We start from the raw sequence: 20573 nt of genomic DNA, 5'->3' as shown, positions 1-20573 counted from the left end.
TTCTGTGAGTATCGTGCAGATGGGAGTCATTGAACTAGATGTTAGAGAATTGAACCTCATTCTGATTTCTTGTAGAGCCCTCACAAAATATCTTCTTCAATTAAATGATGAAATAGAGTTTTTCTACCAAAAATGTTATATGATAATAAATTAAAAGATCATCTTAAAAGAAACATAATTATGAATACAAATTAAAATCGGGAATATATGTAATTAATTTTTCCTGAAGGAATTTAAAGCATTTAATCCAAGATATATTCTTTTTATTATACACTGTGATTTACAGAAAGGGCAGATAGTCTGTTTATATCCACAATGGAGAAATAAAATGAAGAATCAAGTAATATTACCAAGATTTCACAAGAAAACTTAATACTCTGTATCATCTTTTAAAAATTCAGATAGTGTGATAACTTGAATTCTGAGTATATTGTAAAAATACTTCACAAAGATACATATTAAGTAAAAAATTTTTTTAAATACAGTATATCTAATAGTTGGAGTAAAATAAAGCAACTTAATGTTACGGATGATTATTTCTCATAAAAATTTTATATGAAAATGTAAATTTTCATATAATGACAAATGTTGCATACCTAAGAGAAGCAGGAAAAGGCATAGAAGATCCAAAGAAACAAAAGAAAGACTCAAATTTAAATTCAGACAACAATATTACTTTTTAAAATTCTTATTTAGAATTAATGTAATGGTATTTTCCTGTAATATAAAATAGCAATTATGAACAAGAGAAAATTATTATCTGATGTTATCAAGGAGTTAATTATTCTCCCCTATAAGATATTTGACTAAAATGAACCAACTATGTTATAAATTCCAAGGTATTAGATAATATATATTACATACAATAATAAATATATATTAGCTTCAATATAATTTAAAATCTGCTGAAACAGAAAATACTTCAGTTTAGAATTCCTTGTAATCATATGTACTAATAGAAGCAGAAAATATTAGGAAGAGGTGGCAAGAATACACAGAAGAATTGTACAAAAAAGATCTTCACAACCCAGATAATCATGATGGTCACCTAGAGACAGACATCCTGGAATGTGAAGTCAAGTGGGCCTTAGGAAGCATCACTATGAACAAAGATAGTGGAGGTGATGGAATTCTAACTGAGCTATTCCAAATCCTAAAAGATGATGCTGTGAAAGTGCTGCACTCAGTATGTCAGCAAATTTGGAAAACTCAGCAGTGGCCACAGGACTGGAAAAGGTCAATTTTCATTCCAATCCCAAAGAAAGGCAATGCCAAGGAATGCTCAAACTACTGCACAATTGCACTCATCTCACACGCTAGTAAATTAATGCTCAAAATTCTCCAAGCCAGGCTTCAGCAATACGTGAACCGAGAACTTCCAGATGTTCAAGCTCATTTTAGAAAAGGCAGAGGATCCAGAGATAAAATTGCCAACATTCACTGGATCACTGAAAAAGCAAGAGAGTTACAGAAAAACATCTACTTCTGCTTTATTGACTATGCCAAAGCCTTTGACTGTGTGGATCACAATAAACTGTGGAAAATTCTTCAAGAGATAGAAATACTAGACTACCTTACCTGCCTGTTGAGAAACCTGTATGCAGGTCAGGAAGCAACAGTTAGAACTGGACATGGAACAACAGACTGGTTCCAAATAGGAAAAGGAGTATGTCAAGGCTGTATACTGTCACCCTGCTTATTTCACTTATATGCAGAGTACATCATGAGAAATGCTGGGCTGGAAGAAGCACAAGCTGGAATCAAGATTGCCGGGAGAAATATCAATAATCTCAGATATGCAGATGACACCACCCTTATGGCAGAAAGTGAAGAAGAACTAAAGAGTCTCTTGATCAAAGTGAAAGAGGAGAGTGAAAAAGTTGGCTTAAAGCTCAACATTCAGAAAACTAAGATCATGGCATCCAGTCCCATCACTTCATGGCAAATAGATGAGGAAACAGTGAAAAAAGGCTGGCATTACTTTTTTTGGGCTCCAAAATCACTGTAGATGGTGACTGCAGCCATGAAATTAAAAGACGCTTACTCCTTGGAAGGAAAGTTATGACCGACCTAGACAGCACATTAAAAAGCAGAGACATTACTTTGCCAACAAACGTCCATCTAGTCAAGGCTATGATTTTTCCAGTAGTCATGTATGGATGTGAGAGTTGGACTATAAAGAAAGCTGAGCACCAGAGAACTGATGCTTTTGAACTGTGGTGTTGGAGAAGACTCTTGAGAGTCCCTTGGACTGCAAGTAGATCCAACCAGTCCATCCCCAAGGAAATCAGTCCTGGGTTCATTGGAAGGACTGATGTTGAAGCTGAAACTCCAGTACTTTGGCCGCCTCATGCGAAGAGCTGACTCATTTGAAAAGACTCTGATGCTGGGAAAGATTGAGGGCAGGAGGAGAAGGGGGCAACAGAAGATGAGATGGTTGGATGGCATCACCGACTCAATGGACATGGGTTTGGGTAAACTCCGGGAATTGGTGATGGACAGGGAGGCCTGGCGTGCTGTGGTTTATGGGATCGCAAAGAGTCGGACATGACTGAGCAACTGAACTGAACTGAACATCAGTTAACCTGCTGAAGCAAGTAAGTCATTTCAATCAAAAGGAAATGCTAATTAATATTAATTTGTAGTTGTAGAAAATAAAATGTTCTTTATCAAATATTTAAATACCTTAAGCAATCTACTTCCATAAGCTTAATATTTTTAAAAGCCACGCACATTGCTTTTAAGTTTTTCAGAGCCAATCAAGAGCAGGATTTTCTATTAGCTCATTTAGATCAGGGAATGAACTTGTGAAACTTTTCAACAATCACCTAAGAGGAGAACCAAGAATGAAACATTAGGTTACACACTGAAGAAAGGCCAATAATCTGGCACAAAAGCTAAAAGTAAAAGGAAACAGCACATAAAGCAGGAGAATAATTGGAAGAAAAAAAGCAAATGAGATTCTGTGCTGATGACAGTGATGAATAAATATACATTTTACAATTATCAAAGGTATTTCTATTTACACTAAATTACGACAGTGTGAGCCAGAGTGGGCAAAGAAGGAGAAAAGGCCACTGCTTTGGCAAGTAATGATGTAGCAGAAGAATTTGCTAGAGGTTCCCATGAAGTAATAGAAGGAAAGCCACAGTGCAGTGGAAGGGAGACAGTGAGTGTCGCCTACTTTTTAGATATTTGATAATGGTGAGAAGACCCTTCAAAGTCCTTAAAATGGCCCACAATACCCCATCTCTGAACTAATCCTCTACTATCCCCTTCTCTTGGTTCATTCTAACAAGCTGACCTCCTGGCTGTTCCTTGAACATACCACTCAGGGCTGCCTGAACATGTGAGAGACAACAATCAGGGTGTGATATGTTAGGTTAGGAAGAATTAAAGCTCATCAGCTAATTAGACTGATTTTGACACTGAAGCTCCAATACTTTGGCCACCTGATGGGAAGAGCTGACTCACTGGAAAAGACCCTGATGCTGAGAAAGACTGAAGGCAGGAAGAGAAGGGGATGACAGAGGATGAGATTGTTGGATCTCATGGTTGGCATCACGGACTCAATGGACATGAGTTTGAGCAAACTCTGGCAGATGGTGAAGGACTGGGAAGCCTGTGTGCTGCATTCCATGGGGTTGTAGAGAGTCAGACACAACTGAGTGACTGAACAACAACAAATCAGTCAATTTCAGATATTAAGACATCACGATTCTCTATCAATATACAGAGAAGGTACACTTATCCATAGAGATTCCATCAGAGATTCCAATCTGGTGAAACTAGCATGACTTCAAGCCTCAGATACTAAGGAATATTGGACTGAGCATGCCTACTTCTAGGAATCAATTATATAGTAACACACACACACAACTATGAAGTAACATATAGAGAGACTCCTTGCCATATTATTTAAAAAGCAAAGAAATGGATAAAAGTTAAATGTCTATCAGTAAGGGTAATAGTAAAATAAATTATGAAGAGAAGTGAAAGTCGCTCAGTCATGTCCAACTCTTTGTGACACAATGGACTATGCAGTCCATGGAATTTTCCAGGCCAGAATACTGGAGTATTCTAGCCTTTCTCCTCCAGGGGATTTTCCTAACCCAGGGATCAAACCCAGGTTTCCCACATTGCAGGTGGATTCTTTACCAGCTGAGCCACAAGGGAAGCCCAAATAAATCATGGAGCATCTATAAAATGAATATGTATAATCTTCAATATGAACTAGTCTAACATAGAAGAATGCCCACGATGTATTTTTGCATGTAAAATCCAAGTTGCATACATAGGATTTTAGCTATTGAGTATACCTTATAATAAATATACACCTCTATGATTGTATTTCATAGAACAAGACCTAGATTGATTTGTGGTGGTGGTGGTGGTGGAGTTGCTCAGTCGTGTCCGACTCTTTGCAACCCCATGGACTGTAGCCCACCAGGCTCCTCCGTCCATGGGATTTTCCAGGCAAGAATACTGGAGTGGGCTGCCATTTCCTTCTCCAGGGGATCTTCCGACCCAGGGATCGAACCCGGGTCTCCCGCATTGTAGACAGACGCTTTACAGTCTGACCCACCAGGGAAGTCCCAGATTGATTCGTAAGCAACTGTAAATAGTGGTTATGCCTCAAAATAAGAAAGAATGGAGGAAGCAGACAGAGAGCAGTTAACCTGTATACATTGATACTTCTCTATCTTGTAATTCTTAAATGAGAAACTGTTAGTCACTCAGCTGTGTCTGACTCTGTGTGACCCCACGGAATGTAACCCACCAGGCTCCTCTCCATGGGATTCTCCAGGCAAGAATACTGGAGTGGGTTGCTATTTCCTTCTCCTCTTAAATAAGAATGTACTTATTGTATAATAATTTTAAAAACAATGTTTTTTTTTTTTTAAATCAGAGCAAGTACTGAATAGAAGTGTTATTCCATATTTAATACTGACTACCACTATCACCAAATGGTAGTTGGACTGGACAAAAATGAGAAAGAAACTGATGCTATCAATCATCAGAAGGGTTTGCTAAACAGCCCAATTGTGGGGACACTGTTCATAGACAGGAGGGCATATCTGTTGGATTTTAAGATCAAAGTTTAAAGGAAATTTAGTGAAATGGCAAAAGAGATTTGGCAGGATGCACAAAACACTGGCCTAACTATTAACAATGGGGGAGGATGGGGAAGATGTGCATTTGTGCATGCGTGTGTATGCCTAATGAGAAAAAGAGAAGGAAATCACCTAAAAAATATATACTGAGGTCTGCCAACAACCATGTGAATGTGAGACGGAAAGGAGATCTTCCAGCCTCACTGAGCCTTGAGATGATGGCAGCCCAGTGACACTGCTTCACTGCAGCCTCAAGAGAAGCCCTGGGCCAGAGCCATCCAGCCAAGCCAATTCCAGGCACCTGAGCCACAGAAAACAGGAGATAATAAATGTCTGTGGTTTTAAACTGCTAAATTTGGAGATACTTTGCTTCAGAACAATATATAGCTAATATAGTAAGGATCCTACTCTGAAAAAAAACATGAGAAAGAATAAAATATGTTGAAAATGTTTTGGGCTAGGAAAGAACATTTAAAAAAATTTAATGTAATGAGAATTCAAATATACTAAAATAACAGAAGTAGGTAAACAAATGGACCAAAATAGCACCATAACAGAAGTGATAAATAATTTGGAAAAACCAGTGTACAGGACAGAGAACTAAAGATTGGATGGCTCACAAAGAAGAGATAGCCACACTGAGAATAAAATATTTAGAAGCAGAAGATAAAATGACAGAGATTACATTAATTAGATAAAAACAGACATGACAATGTCAACCAAAATATGGATCATCTATGAGTGAGAAATAGAACCAAGCCAAAAAAGCTTTCAAATATATTAAAAAAAAAAAAAAAAAAGTTTCCAGAAATGAAGGAAGAAAAATCTATAGTTTAAAAACAACATTATATTCTAAGAAAAACTTATGTGGGTTTACTGACAATAAGATGTCTTGCTGAATTTATTAATCAATGACAAAGGATATGTTATTCAGGTATTTGAGCAGAAACCAGTTATGATGGAGTAAAATCAAGTTAGCCTCTAGTTTAACCGCAGAAACAAACATATCAAAATGCAATGGAGCAATGTCCACGAGGGCTTCCCAGGTCATTCAGTGGCGAAGTATCCACCTGCTAGTGCAGGAGACGCAGATTTGATCCCTGGGTCAGGAAGTTCCCCTGAAGAAGGAAAGAGCAACCCACTCCAGGATTTTGCCTGGGAAATCCCATGGACAGAGAAGCCTGGTGGGCTACAGTCCATGGGCTTGTAGAAGAGTCGGACACAACTTGGGGACTAAAAAAAATAAACTGTTACTTCACTATTAGAATAAAAAATATATGCCTAGAACACATCTCTTTACATATACTTTAGTAATCATAGGTTTTGTTAAACTTTTTAAAATATTTAATTAAACTTTACTTAATTATCTAAACCTTCTTTAACTAAATTATCTAAACCTTTAACTAATCTTTATCCTAAGTAGATTTATTTACATATAAAAAGTTGGCATCATTGCCTGAATTGTTACAGATAGTGTTCAAGCAAGTGATTTCATATTTTGACCACATTTTTTCATGTAACATATCCTCTTCACAAAGCAGGTCATTTTGTTTACCATTTTACATTTGCTATTCCTCAAAGAGTTTTTTTTTTTTTTCCTCAAAGAGTTTTGAACCTCTATTCAGGTATTAGCTATGCTTATTACAGTTGTTATTTTCTTATTAGTTATCTGTGAAAATTTTTTTCTACTTTCCTGAAATAATAGGCATGAAATATATTTTCTGTTAACACATATAAATTATTTATAGTTTTCACATTTCTATTATAAATATAAAAATCTGTTTTTCTAAAAATAGCTTTACTTTAATATAAAACTCATAACTTGTTGTACAGTCCTAAGACTGTGTTGTGTCCTCATGGAAATAGAAAATGGATATAGACAGAATATCTGCTCAAGTATCATTTACTTGATAAATTCAACTAGAATTTTAAAAGAATATGACATGGACAATTATTCACAATTTGTTGTTAAGTGAATAAAGTTAATTTCAAAACAATATTACAATAGTGATTTTTAAAGTAGATAGAAAACAATCTAGAAAGTTCATCAATACTGGCTATATCTGGATGGTGGGAATATGAATTGCTATTTTATCATTTTACATTATAATTTATAGACAATAAGATGGTGTAGATTAAAAATTAGAAAAAGATACAAAATTCCATTTCCAGAAATTTCTGTTCAGATAGTGAGATCTTTACCCTTGAAAACAACTAAAAACAGTAACTACATTTTTTTAAAGTGTTTCCAAATGAGCTGTAACGGAAGAATTCTGAGTCCAAAATCTGGATAGGTATGGTAGGCAAAGAGAAGTAAGCAGATTGGCAAAGCCAGTTTTCAGAGTGGGAAAACTTGTTAAATCGGATGAATATGAAGATCAATTTCTATAGCCTCACAGTTTGAGTAAACAAAACTTAAAATTCACCAATAGTAAGCAAGTATGACAGACAACCCCAAGTAAACTGGGACCCCAATCAGCTATACCCAACCGGAAGACAGGAAATTAAACTATCTATCTATCTCAAAACCTCAGGATTCAGTGAAAAAGGGAAACAGTCCTCCCTTTAAAATAATAAACACAAGCTGACTCTCCCATAGGTTTGCAACTCAAATTCACAACAATGGTGAGCAGAAAACTTCCACCAAAGATGTAGCACAAATGATTCTATATTGCTTCTGTCCTTTGGAATCTGAAAAAGTCTCTAACGAACAAACTTTAATCTCACAACTAGGAAAAATCACAAAGTTTAAGTCCTAAGGGAAATAAACAGGTAACAAAAAAACACATGAAATACACAAAGAAATAAGATGCCTTAAGAGTTAGAAGAGATGCAAGACAGCAAGAAGAGATGGAAATAATACACAGAAGAGTTGTACAAAAAAAGATCTTTATGATGCGGACAACCACAAGGGTATAGTCTCCCCTCAGAGCCAGACACTGTGGCGTGTGAAGGCAAGTGGGCCTTAGGAAGCACTGCTGCCAATAAAGCTGATGGAGGTGATAGATTTCCAGCAGAGCTATTTAAAATCCTAAATGATGATGCTATTAAAGTGCTGCACTCAACATGTCAGCAAATTTGGAAAATCCAAATTATACTGACATTATAAAATAATGTTGTCTTAAGGCATTCAAAGCACACATATATAGACACATATATATGCACACAGAGTTAATAACTCACTGATAGTACATTAAGTTGGGAGGGAATAAATTAGATTTTCTAAGATCCTAGAATTGCCTTGGAATAAAGAAGAAGGTGGTAAATAAACTTAGATTTGGCAAAGAAAGAAGGAATGATATAACATCTATGGTAAGCCAAAAGAATAGTAAAATAATATAAAACTGAAAATATAAAAGAAAAATAGAATAATTTAAATCCTCAGCAAAAGCAAAAGAAGGCAAGAAAAGAGGAAAAAAAGAATAGAACAGGAAGAACAAATAGAATCAAACAGTAAGAGAGTAATTTAAACTCAAATATCTCAATAATTGTACTTAATTATTGATTACACTATCAGGGACTTACAGGCTACGAATCAAACTGAATTTGTCAGGCATTCTAGACAAAACAATAACAAAACAACACATTTTTCTGTTATAATACAAAAATTCCAAAAAGAGAACTTGTAGAAATACCGTAAGTGAAAGGTTAGAGAAAGATGTGTTATGTAAACAGCAGTTCTCAAACTGTGGTCCAGTGTCCCATCCAGAGATACTTTTTAAAGATTTCATGGAGTTAAACCTGTTTTCATAATAATTCTAAGAGGCCATTTGTCTTTTCTACTCCCATTTTCTCAAGAGTGTATAGTGGAGCTTTCCAGAGGCTATATGAGGTGTGATATTGTAGCAAATTGAATGCAGAGGACACAGGGAAATCCAGCTGTCTTCTGTTAAGTGAGACATTAAAGAGATTTGCAAATATGTGTAACAATGACCCTCTTCTCACTGTATTTTTTGGTTTAAAAATACAGTTATTATTCTAAAACTATTACAAATGCAAAGACTTTATTAAATGGTGAATTAACAAATAAAAACAAACATCTCAGTTTTTTCTTATACAGTAATATTGATATATATGACTCACATTAATGAAAGCTAACTGAGGTTCTCAATAATTTTTAAGAATGTCAGAAAAATCCTGAGTTCAAAAGAAAGCTGGTGAGATTTTGTCAGACACACAAGAAAGACTAAGGAAGAAAGCGCTGATACAGTTGAAAAGGGACATTAAAAAATGATAAAATGGGTCAATTTAACAGAAACCTATAACAGTTATAAATTTGTGTGCACCAGATAGCATGGCCTCAAAAATGGATTGTCCAAAAAAATTCATTTGTGTTTTTCCAGTGTTACAGTAAAAATATTTAAAGCAAAAAAAAAAAAAAAAGCTATGACAATAAAGATCTGCAATCAACAATCATCACAGGAGTCATGTAAATCATGTTTCTCTGGGACTATGCTAACAGGATCAGCGCCCCATTTAATCAACAAGCAGTATGGTATATATCACTAGGCTTCCCTGATAGCTCAATTGGTAAAGAATCCACCTGCAATGCAGGAGACTCTGGTTCAATTCCTGGGTTGGGAAGATCCACTGGAGAAAGGATAGGCTACCCACTCCAGTATTCTTGGGCTTCCCTTGGGGCTCAGCCGGTAAAGAAGCCGCCCACAATGAGGGAGACTCAGGTTCGATTCCTGGGTTGGGAAGATCCCCTGGAGAAGGGAAAGGCTCCCCACTCCAGTATTCTGGCCTGGAGAACTCCATGGACTGGATAGTCCATGGGGTCGCAAAGAGTCGACACAACTGAGCGACTTTCACTTCACTTCACTTCAGGGTATATCACTAATGAACAGGCCCTGAGGCAGGAAGTCCTGAATTTCAATAACACATGCCTATTTGAAAAATAGCTATATATATAAATAAGTTATTTAACTTCTCTAATCCTTTGTTCCTTTTCTTGTGGAATGGGAATGATTTCATACTATTGGGAGGATTAAGAAAAATATTTTCAAGTAGCATGTATAACACTTTCACATGTTTGTACTAAAAGTAATAATTACTGTTTTCTAACAATCATCCTCATAAAAACAATGAGTTAGAAAACTGTAACTGCAGTGACCAAATAAGGTTTCAAAGAGATATGTTTGAGCTAAAACTTGAAGAAGGAATAGGATATTAATACACACTCAGAAATGTCTATGTACAACTGATTAAACAGTAATTTGATCCAGTCAACGCACTGGATCAAAAGGCGGAATCTAGATGGGAAGGAAGTTAGAATAAATTGCCCCCCTTCCTCTTTTAATCTTAGAAATTCTTTGTTGTCAAATAAAGGATGAGAATTGAGCAAAATAGACCTACAGCAAGACTTATGTTAGAGTATCATTACTTTCTCAACATCCCTAAGAAAATTATTCTCTCCCAGTCAAAATTTTTGACATTTCTTCCACAACGCATCCAAAACAAAACAAATAAAACCCCCCAAAATTCAATAGTCTCTTTCAAAGGACTTTCATATAATACAGAATTGTTTAAATCTTCTTGAGTCTACAGCTTCAATATATTCCTTAGTAGCCCTTTAAAAGTTTCCTAGGTCCCACAAAATAAAACTGAAGTCAAGTATGTTTATTCCTCAAAAAGCCATTGCCTGCGGCAAAATTAGCATTTGGCTATACTTGTTATAAATATCTTTTTCAAAGAATTCCTCCCATAGAAATGAGCCAATGGTCTAATAAAACATTCCTGCCACAGGAGAAAAAAAAAAAAAAAAACTTTCCTGTAAGGAACAGCAAAAGTAAAGATGTTGAATGAGGCAGAAGGTTTCCACTAAATAAGTGTTTGGTAAGGTCTACCTCCTTTAGTTGGTCCATGACTGTTATGTTTGACAGTTACGTACAAATGTGCTGAGTTACACATGAGATTTTCAATTTCCATCAGAAGTCCTTCAGGATCATACAGGTTGTGCAGAGAAAAAAAAATACTGAAACAGGAATCAGGAAATGTGGATTCTAGTCCCACCTATGCCAGAAGTTAGATGAAAACTATGTAGGTCTGTTTTTCCATCTGTAAACTAAGAAGCCTGGACTGGCAGATCTGCAAAATCCCTTTCAGCTTTGTACTAGGCATTGTGTAGCCTTTAGTAAGCTAGCACCATCTAGTGGATTCCAAAGAACTCACAAAATGGATAATGAAAAACATTTCTACAGCTTTCTCTTATTTTACTTCATTATTTTTTCCTAATGTTCCAGTGACAACATTTGGCAGCAAGAATTAATTCAGGCACACTTCTCTATGAGCCACAATATAGCAATCAAACCTGTGTGAAAATGCTGAATTAGTTCAGTATCTTTCAAACTTAGAATACTAATTTCATTTTTTTCAGAAGGCAGTATTAACTGAAAATAAAGCAGCAGGAAACAACAACAACAACAAAAAACTCTTGGTATCTATCTACTTACAATAATATTTTCTATGAATGTGTTACCTGAAATTTATAAATTAATGATTTATAAATTATTGGCCTCAAAGAAACCATTTTTTCAGATTAAAGTTTTACTAAAATACCAGAGATAGAAGCTGCATGAATAAGGAAACAAAAACACTTATATGCTTTTACACATTAACAACACACTTATTTTCATTTTTACCCAATAGTCAACAAAGAAAATATGTCAATTTATACCTATTCTCTTTCTTTCTGTTCTAATGCCTGGAAAAACATTTACACATAGTCAGTGCTCAATATATTTGCTGATTAATAAACTTATTAATAAATAAATCTTAAAATTATATGTTTCAGCATAAGAGTTTATAATATGGTATAATAAAACAGTAATAACCTTAAATTATACTTAAATGCATATTTATGAGAGAGGCAATAGAATGAAACAATTAAAAAATCAGGTATCAGCATAGACAAGTGATTTTCAAATCCTGGCTCTATCACTAAATAATGCTGTGATTTTAGACAACCTACTTAAACTTTGTATTTCAATTTTCTTATCTGTAAAAAAAAGGGTTAAACAGTACCCAACTCATACCACTTATGTGAAAATCAAATGAGTTAATATGTATGTACATAAAATAAATGCCTGGTGGTAAAAAAAAGTTATCTATTACCATATTTATTATACTAAGTTCTATAAAACACCTTGGTCATGAATCATGAATTTTAAAAATTAATTTAGTTTAAAAATGTTTCTGCTAGAAAGTCAATAAAATACAACATATTTTCAAAACACAAAAGAAAACTAATTACAATTTACAAATCACCTCTTTTTCATTTGTGTTGGCTATTCATTTTTTAAAAACTCAAAAATATAACTCAAAACATGAAAGATTCCCCACAGATGAGCTTTATCATCTTTAATGATCACTGTGGCAACATTCATTTAAGAAAAGTTTCTGTCATTTTTTTCTCAACATTACTTATAGAAACAAAATCTTACCAATTTGCCTGAAATTTTCTTACAGGAAATTTCGGGCAAAAGAAAGCATGAAATACAATGATGATAACAAACCTTAAAATTTAAACTGAATCCACCTAAATTAAAGTGAGTTATAAAAGATAAAGTTTCATGTAACTTTAAGGAAAAAACATAAAACTTTATTCAGAATTAAAAAGTATAATAAAATCTCTTTTCCAATTTAAATATATCTGTCTTTAAAATCATCAATCTAAAGCTAATTTAAAGAGCTTAAAGCCATTATTTTGTGCATTCAAGACATGCAAAATAATCCAGATCAAAAAAGTAATCATTAAATTACTATGAAATTTATATGACCATGTATACCCAACATAGTAGCTTATTTTTTTGCTACATTTGACCAGAAAATAATCTGTACCTCAATATGTAATATATCTTAAGGATATAATTTTGAATTATATTTGAAATTAATATTTTAGTTATTAATTAACTAACTAATTAAGTAATTAATTAAGTAACTTCATTACTTTCTATTTATAGAATTATATTTTAAACTTTTACTTTGAAAAAGTATAGTTCACATTATGTTTCTATTTCTACAATTAACTAGTTCAACTAGAATGGAAAATATTTAGCAACCAATGATTTCAAATGAAGCCTTAAAGAGAATAACAGAGTTACTATTTTGATTCACTAAACGTAAATAAAGTAAAATAAAACTGTACAATATTTTCCAATAAGAAGAGTAATTAGAACTTACATCACATATTAACTAGTGTAATAATTACAGCCTAGTTAGAATTAGGAACAAACTAAACTCAAAATTACAAGTGTAGAATATGTGGTATTGCTTCCAATTTTATTTCACCTCCTTAAGAAATATTATAGTATGGAAGAGTGACTTATTAACTTATAAACACAAATCTATCTTTGTGCCCCTTCATAAGAGTTCTTGGCATCAATATATCATTGAAAGACAAAATCTATGCTTTTCACTTAGCTCAACCAGAATCTCTATAAGCAGTTCCTGAAAATGAAAAACAGACTCCAACTGGTTCAGAAAATCTACTTTCTCCTGTATACTCTTCTCACACTCCATAAATACAGCGTTTCATGCTACCCAACAGACAGCAAAGATGTCTTTTACCTTGTTTGCCTAAGTGTACTACATAGAGACACCTCAGGTACATCAATTAATACTATGGCAGTTTTCACATAAATCTTGCAGATATCCTATCCCAGGAAATTCACTGACTACAAGAAATCCCATACAGCACTGCTGGCAATGAAAATGAAGCGAAAGGAAGTTCAAGCATTTCTTCTTACAAACAACCTTTTTCTTTCTCTCAAACTTGCTTTAGTGCGTGCCAATAAAGTAACATCCATTATCAGTGCACTTGCCTTCATTCCAACAACAACAAAATTATTTCTGTATGCATTTTTAACTAAAATTTTAATATAAAAGTTGTATCAAAAGTATCAGTATTTCCATATGGGAGAAGTCATGAATGGTCCCAAAGTGGGCAGCATGGACACATAGGCAAATAAACATATTAAAGAGCAATATACACTACATTTTAAAAATTGTCTTGAAATGTGTGCAAAACAAAAGCTTGCCTTGTGAAAACAACTATATGTTTCCCTTATTAAACAAAAAAAGGGGGAGTTGATGGTGACTGATCAGATTCAATTCTCCCCAGATCTCTGCCAGAAACTCATAAAGTGCACCAAAGAAATCAAAATACTCACAATCTATCCTTCCATTGCAAATGGGAGACAAAGAAGTCACAAGCTAAATTTTTTTCTAAATAGGGTAATAAGTATCTGGGATCAACACAATCCAGGCTGAATTCACACTTTACAAAGGAAATCCTACAGAAACTCAACAGATAAGTAAGAAATAAAGGTGTCCCGGGGTGGAAGAACCCATTTATTACCAGCAAAGCCTCCTTCGAGAAAGAGAGATTCATCCTAAGTGGGGTCAGTAATGAAACAAATAAATCCAAACAGCCATGGTCTATATGAGAGAAAAACATTTAAGCTTGGATCAGTAAATAAAACCCCAATCCATGCTGAATACAAGTACATACCTAAAACAAAGTGACTTGGAAAGGTAAAACTTTTTTTTTTTTTTAGATTAGGCAAATACAAACAAAATGAAACCTATCAGACAAGGCAGAATTCAATCACAAAAGTATTAGAGAGATAAAGAAGGGAACTTATAATTTTCAAGGCTAAAACCCACAATAAAGATAACACAATTAAGAGTATGTGTGTAACTGCATGGAGCAACATACATCAAGCAGAAACCAAAGGATGTAAACAAAGAAGTAGGCTGATTAAGAATAGATACACTTAGGGCTTCCCTGGGGGCTCAGTGACAGAATCCGCCTGACAAGGAAGGATGTATGGGCTCCATCCCTGATCCACCTGCAAGTTCCCACATGTCACGGAGCAACTCAGCCCAGCACCACGACTGCCGAGCCTGTGCTTTAGAGGCCAGGAGCCGCAACTGCAGAAACCCGCACGCAATAAGGTGCTCGTTGCATCTAGAGAAAGCCCACGCACAGCAACGAAGACCCGGCACAGGCAAAAATAAAGAAATACATAAATAATTTTTTTAAAAGATACATTTAAACTAGCTCAGCTCCTTCAGTCCAAGGTGAATCAGGTAGACATAGAAAACCAAAAATAAAAGATCACTAACATAGAGCTAAAAGATGAAAATATATACTCTATTATTCCAACAACAAAAAACCCTTCTTTTCAAGTACACGTGAAACATTCCTGAAAATTAACCACATACTAGAAAACCACAAGTATCAAAAAGCAGATATAGCACAAAAATAATTCTTTGACTATAACTTTTAGAATGCTTGTTCCAGAAAAAGGGGAGAGTTGCTAAGCAGCTGGCCCCAGCGTTCTGCTTCAATTGTTAATTCAGATTTTGAGCTGTGAATTAATAAAGCCTTCTGTTGTAGGGAACTTCCCTGGTGGCTCAGATAGTAAAGCGTCTGCCTGCAATGTGGGAGACCTTGGTTTGGTCTCTGGGTCGGGAGGATCCCCTGGAGAAGGAGATGGCAACCCACTCCACTACTCTTGCCTGGAAAATCCCATGGATGCAGGAGCCTGGTAGGCTACAGTCCATGGCATTGCAAAGAATCGGACACAACTGAGTGACTTCACTCACTCATAATGCAATAAAACTAGAAAAAAAGTGACAACAAAAATGGCCTTTCCATATGGAAATTTAAATTTTTAGGTAAAAGATAAAACACTTCATTATAGAACAAATGAAAATATCCATATATCAGAAACTACAGAATAACTACTGCTCCGAGGAAAATTTATAGATTTAAGTACTTATGTCAACAAGAGTAAAAAATAAAAAGAATAACTGAATTGTATAGTTACCTTAAAAATTGAAAAGAAAAATGTAATAAACAGAAGAAAAACAAAACCCCCGCCAAAACCCAAGTATTAACATATATTAATGGTAGGAGGGCAAAATGGTACAACCTATAACCCATATAAAGTGTGTCTGGTACTGTGTTCCTAGATTAAAGATGTCCTTTGTCCCAAAAAGTATCTACATCAAGGAATTAACCTCAAGATATATCTGATAAAGTTTTAGAAAAGGCAGAGGAACCAGAGATCAAACTGCCAACATCCACTGGATCATAGAAAAAGCAATATTGTTCCAGAAAAACATCTGCTTCTGCTTGACTATGCTAAAGCCTTTGACTGTGTGGGTCACAACAAACTGCGGAAAATTCTTAAAGAGATGGGAATACCAGACCACCTTTCCTTCCTATGAAACATGTACACAAGTCAAGAACCAATAGTTAGAACTGGACATGGAAAAATGGACTGGTTCCAAATTGGGAAAGGAATACGTCAAGGTGACATATTGTCACCCTGCTTATTTAACTTATATGCAGAGTGAAAGTGAAAGTCGCTCAGTCGAGTCCAACTCTTTGTGACCCCATGGACTATATACACTTCATGCAATTCTCCAGGCCAGAATACTGGAATGGGTAGCCTTTCCCTTCTCCAGGGGATCTTCTCAGCCCAGGTACTGAACCCAGGTATCCCTCACTGCAGGCGGATTCTGAGCTAAGCCACAAGGGAAACCCAACAAAACCCAACAATAGATTCCCTTCGCCAGGGGATCTTCCCAACCCAGGTATCAAACCGGGGTCTCCTGCATTGCAGGCAAATTCTTTACCAACTGAGCTATCAGGGAAGCCTATATGCAGAGTACATCATGTGAAATGTCAGGCTGAATGAAGCACAAGCTGTAATCAACATTGCTGGGAAAAATGTAAATAACCTCATATGCAGATGATACCACCCTTTCGGCAGAAAGTGAAGAGGAACTAAAGAGCCTCTTGATGAAGGTGAAAAGGGAGAGTGAAAAAGCTGACTTGAAACTCAATGTTCAAAAAACAAAGATCACTGCATCCGGTCCCGTCACTTCATGGCAAATAGATGGGGAAACAATGGAAACAGTAACAGACATTATTTTCTTGGGCTCCAAAATCACTGCAGATAGTGACTGCAGCCATGAAATTAAACAATTCTGGCTCCTTGGAAGAAAAACTATGGCAAACCTAGACAGTGTATTAAAAAGCAGAGACATTACTTTGCCAACAAAAAGATCCGTATGGCCAAAGCTATGTGTTTTTCAAGTAGTCATGTACAGATGTGAGAAATGGACCAAAAAGGAGGCTGAACGCCAAGAAATGATGCTTTCCAACTGCGGCACTGAAGACTCTTGAGAGTCCCTTGAACTGCAAGGGGATCCAACCAGTCCATCCTAGAGGAAATCAACCCTGGACATTGACTGGAAGGACTGAAGCTGAAGCTGAAGCTCCACTGATGCGAAATGCCAACTCATTGGAAAAGACGGTGATGCTGGGAAAGACTGAGGGCAGGAAGAGATGTGGGTGACAGAGGGCGAGATAGTTGGATGGCATCACCAACTCAACGGACATGAGTTTGAGGAAACTGCGGGAGATGTTGAAGGACAGGGAAGCCTGGCGGACTGTAGTCCACGGGGTCGCAAAGAGTTGGACATGACTGAGTGAGTGAACAAGAACCAGCCCTTATCAAGTCCCTCGAGAATCTCAAAGTTACAACAATAGAAAATAAAAATAAAACACAACAACAACAAAAACCCAGAGAATTTTAAGCCAGGTAGTGAAAAACTTGAGATTTTTACTTTAGACTTACCGCACTGAAAATGTATAGATGTGAGTGGAAACTGAATTTCAGGGGGCAGAAGACGGAGGTTGAGTAGTAAGACATGAGAAGTGACAGCAAGAACAGAACACTCTTTCACAAGACTTGAAAGGGGAAAGAGAGATGAGGCAGTGGCAGAAATGAATGGCAACAGGAAGAATCTGACATGAGGAAGGTGATAAACGATGGAGGAATATACCAGAGGAGAATGATAGGTACACTTACAGAAAACAGAAGGGCTGATCTTAAATATGAAAAGGCATTTCCAGATAGCCAACAAGAACCTACTGTGTAGCACATGGAACTCTGCCCAGCGTTGTGTGGGGTCCTGGATGGGAGGGGAGTCTGGGGGGAGAATGGATACATGTGCATGTGTATGGCTGGGTCCCTTCTCTCTTCACCTGAAACTGTCACAACATTATTAATCGGCAAAATACCCCAATACAAAATTTAAAAAAAAAATTTACAAAATTTTAAACTTTATAAAAAATATCCCACATAGATCCCAAAACAATAAAAACACCTAAAAATAGAAGACATTTTCATCACTGAATTTTATGGATTACAAAGAATAAGGGTGGAAACAGCTATTGATACAGAGGTATATAGATACTGGAAAAACACATAGCTTTGACTATACAGACCTTTGTTGGCAAAGTAATGTCTCATAATGACAGATGGAGGGACAAAGACGATGAGGGAGATTCAAAGAGATAAGTTCTTTCTTTTTATGTGGTATTAGTAGCCTTATCTAAAAAAGGAAGGGCTTCTAGGTGGCTCAATGGTAAATGATCTGCCTGTTGTTGCAGGAGACATGAGTTCATGCAGGAGACATGCTTGGGAAGATCCCCTGAAGAAGGAAATCGCAACCCACTCCAGTATTCTTGCCTGGGAAATCTCACGGACAGAGGAGCCTGGCAGGCTACAGTCCAAGGAGTTGCAAAGGGTCAGACATGATTTAGCAACTCAGCATGCAAGCACAAAGAAGGAAAGGTTAGTACAAGTGATGTTTGTAGGTAAAGAGAGAAATATCCTATCAAGAAACAGTAATGACAGTTGCTGAAAAGTATAGTAAGCATGCTGTCACTTCAGTGGTGTCCAACTCTGTGCGACCCTATGGACTGCAGCCTACCAGGCTCCTCTGTCCATAGAATCCCCCAGGCAAGAATTCTGGGGGGCTGTGGTGCCCTCCTCCAGGGGATCTTCCTGACCCAGGGATCGAACTTGCGTCTCTTCCATCTCCTGCTTTGGCAGGCGGATTCTTTACCACTAGCACCACCTGGGAAGCCCGTAGTAAGCATAATCTATAAAAATATGATGGCAACAAACAAGGGTATATTATATATATAATAATATATATCAATATATTCCCCAGTAGAGTTCAGATCACTATTAGTTATAAGAAAAGGAACAGGGAGGTAAATATACTAATTTAAGGAGCTACTAATGACAATCCATTTGCCAGTGGTGGGAGCATATTCCTGTTATATATATTAAAAATATAGTTTTGTTTCCTTCTGGGTAAAAGATAAAATAAGTATGGCTTGGATAAAATTAGCAAATTAGAGATTGTGTCCTATTCTTAAAGAAAAGTAAATGAAACAATATATAATCATGAAAAATAAATGTTAATATATTCAAATTCCATTGTTCTCACCAATTCGAGTGATTTTATTATGTGAAAGCTCAAGACTTTGGATATTGGTGCAGCCATCCAAACCGTGAAGAGAAGTCAACTGATTTTCATTAAGAAGAACAACGCAGAGATTTTCCAAATTTTCACAGTTGATAGTCTCAATATGGTTTTCCTAAAACAAAGAACAAATGTAATTAGTTTTATTTCAATGGCTTACTAATGAAACATTTAAAGCTTGCAGAAAAGAAGAAAGGTGATATACTTGAATTTAAATGATTATCTGAGTCCCTAACTTTTAAGATAACTATGTGGAATGTTATACTATCTGAATGAAAATATCAGGCAATCAAATAAATAATTAACTGATTTAAACTTATTAATAATCTTTTAAAATAGAGAAAATATAGAGGATCAATAACAAAACATTTCAAACTATCTGAACAAGAGTGAACGATTTGGTCACAGTTGCTAACAAACCTATTTTAAAGAAATCAAACACTGAAAAATTTGAAATCTACCCATTTGCCTTCCTCAGTTCCTTTTGTGATGCCAATACCATGAATTAGGTATATATCTTATATGCAAATTTATACTTTTACTAAATATACATATCTCTACAATACAGAATATTGGTCTCAAGGTCAAGATCATACGTCAGGGATGCAACAGCATTCTCTTTTTTTAAACTTCAGAAAGATAAAGTGAAAGTCGCTCAGTCATGTCCGACTCTTTGTGACCCCATTGACTATACAGTTCTCGGAATTCTCCAGGCCAGAATACTGGAGTGGGTAGTCTTTCCCTTCTCCAGGGGATCTTCCCAACCCAGGAATCAAACCCAGGTCTCCCACATTGCAGGTGGATTCTTTACCAGCTGAGCCACAAGGGCTTTTAAGAATCTTAATGGTATAGTCCCAAAACACTCTCTCAAAAACATCTATGAGTACAGTCTTTGTTAACTGGAGTAAACTTAATAAGCATAGGAAACACAAAGAAAAGAAAATCATATTGGTGGAAGCACTGTCGGTCTGAACTGAAAAGAATCAAAAATAAAATGAAACTCTAGCATCCTGACTTCAATCTTCTATGAGAAAGAAACATTGAAAAAAATTCTCAGCTGCAATGAAAAAGAAGGTATGCCTTGAGAATGGACTTAGA

At 35.8% G+C, this 20573-nt stretch overlaps 1 protein-coding gene across 1 annotated transcript in view; it reads right to left on the bottom strand.

Moving 5' to 3' along the window:
* The window catches only part of LRRIQ1 (leucine rich repeats and IQ motif containing 1), a 189013-nt gene that overhangs the window by 143632 nt on the left and 24808 nt on the right, over positions 1–20573 (bottom strand). The window contains exon 9 of the mRNA XM_043880603.1: positions 19440–19590. Coding sequence (XP_043736538.1) covers positions 19440–19590 — 151 coding nt within the window. The remainder of the gene's footprint in view (positions 1–19439; positions 19591–20573) is intronic.

This window comes from Cervus elaphus, chromosome 3 (assembly GCF_910594005.1).
Source record: "Cervus elaphus chromosome 3, mCerEla1.1, whole genome shotgun sequence".
NCBI classification, from domain to species: Eukaryota; Metazoa; Chordata; class Mammalia; order Artiodactyla; family Cervidae; genus Cervus; species Cervus elaphus.
This window is presented reverse-complemented; position numbering and strand designations above follow the sequence as displayed.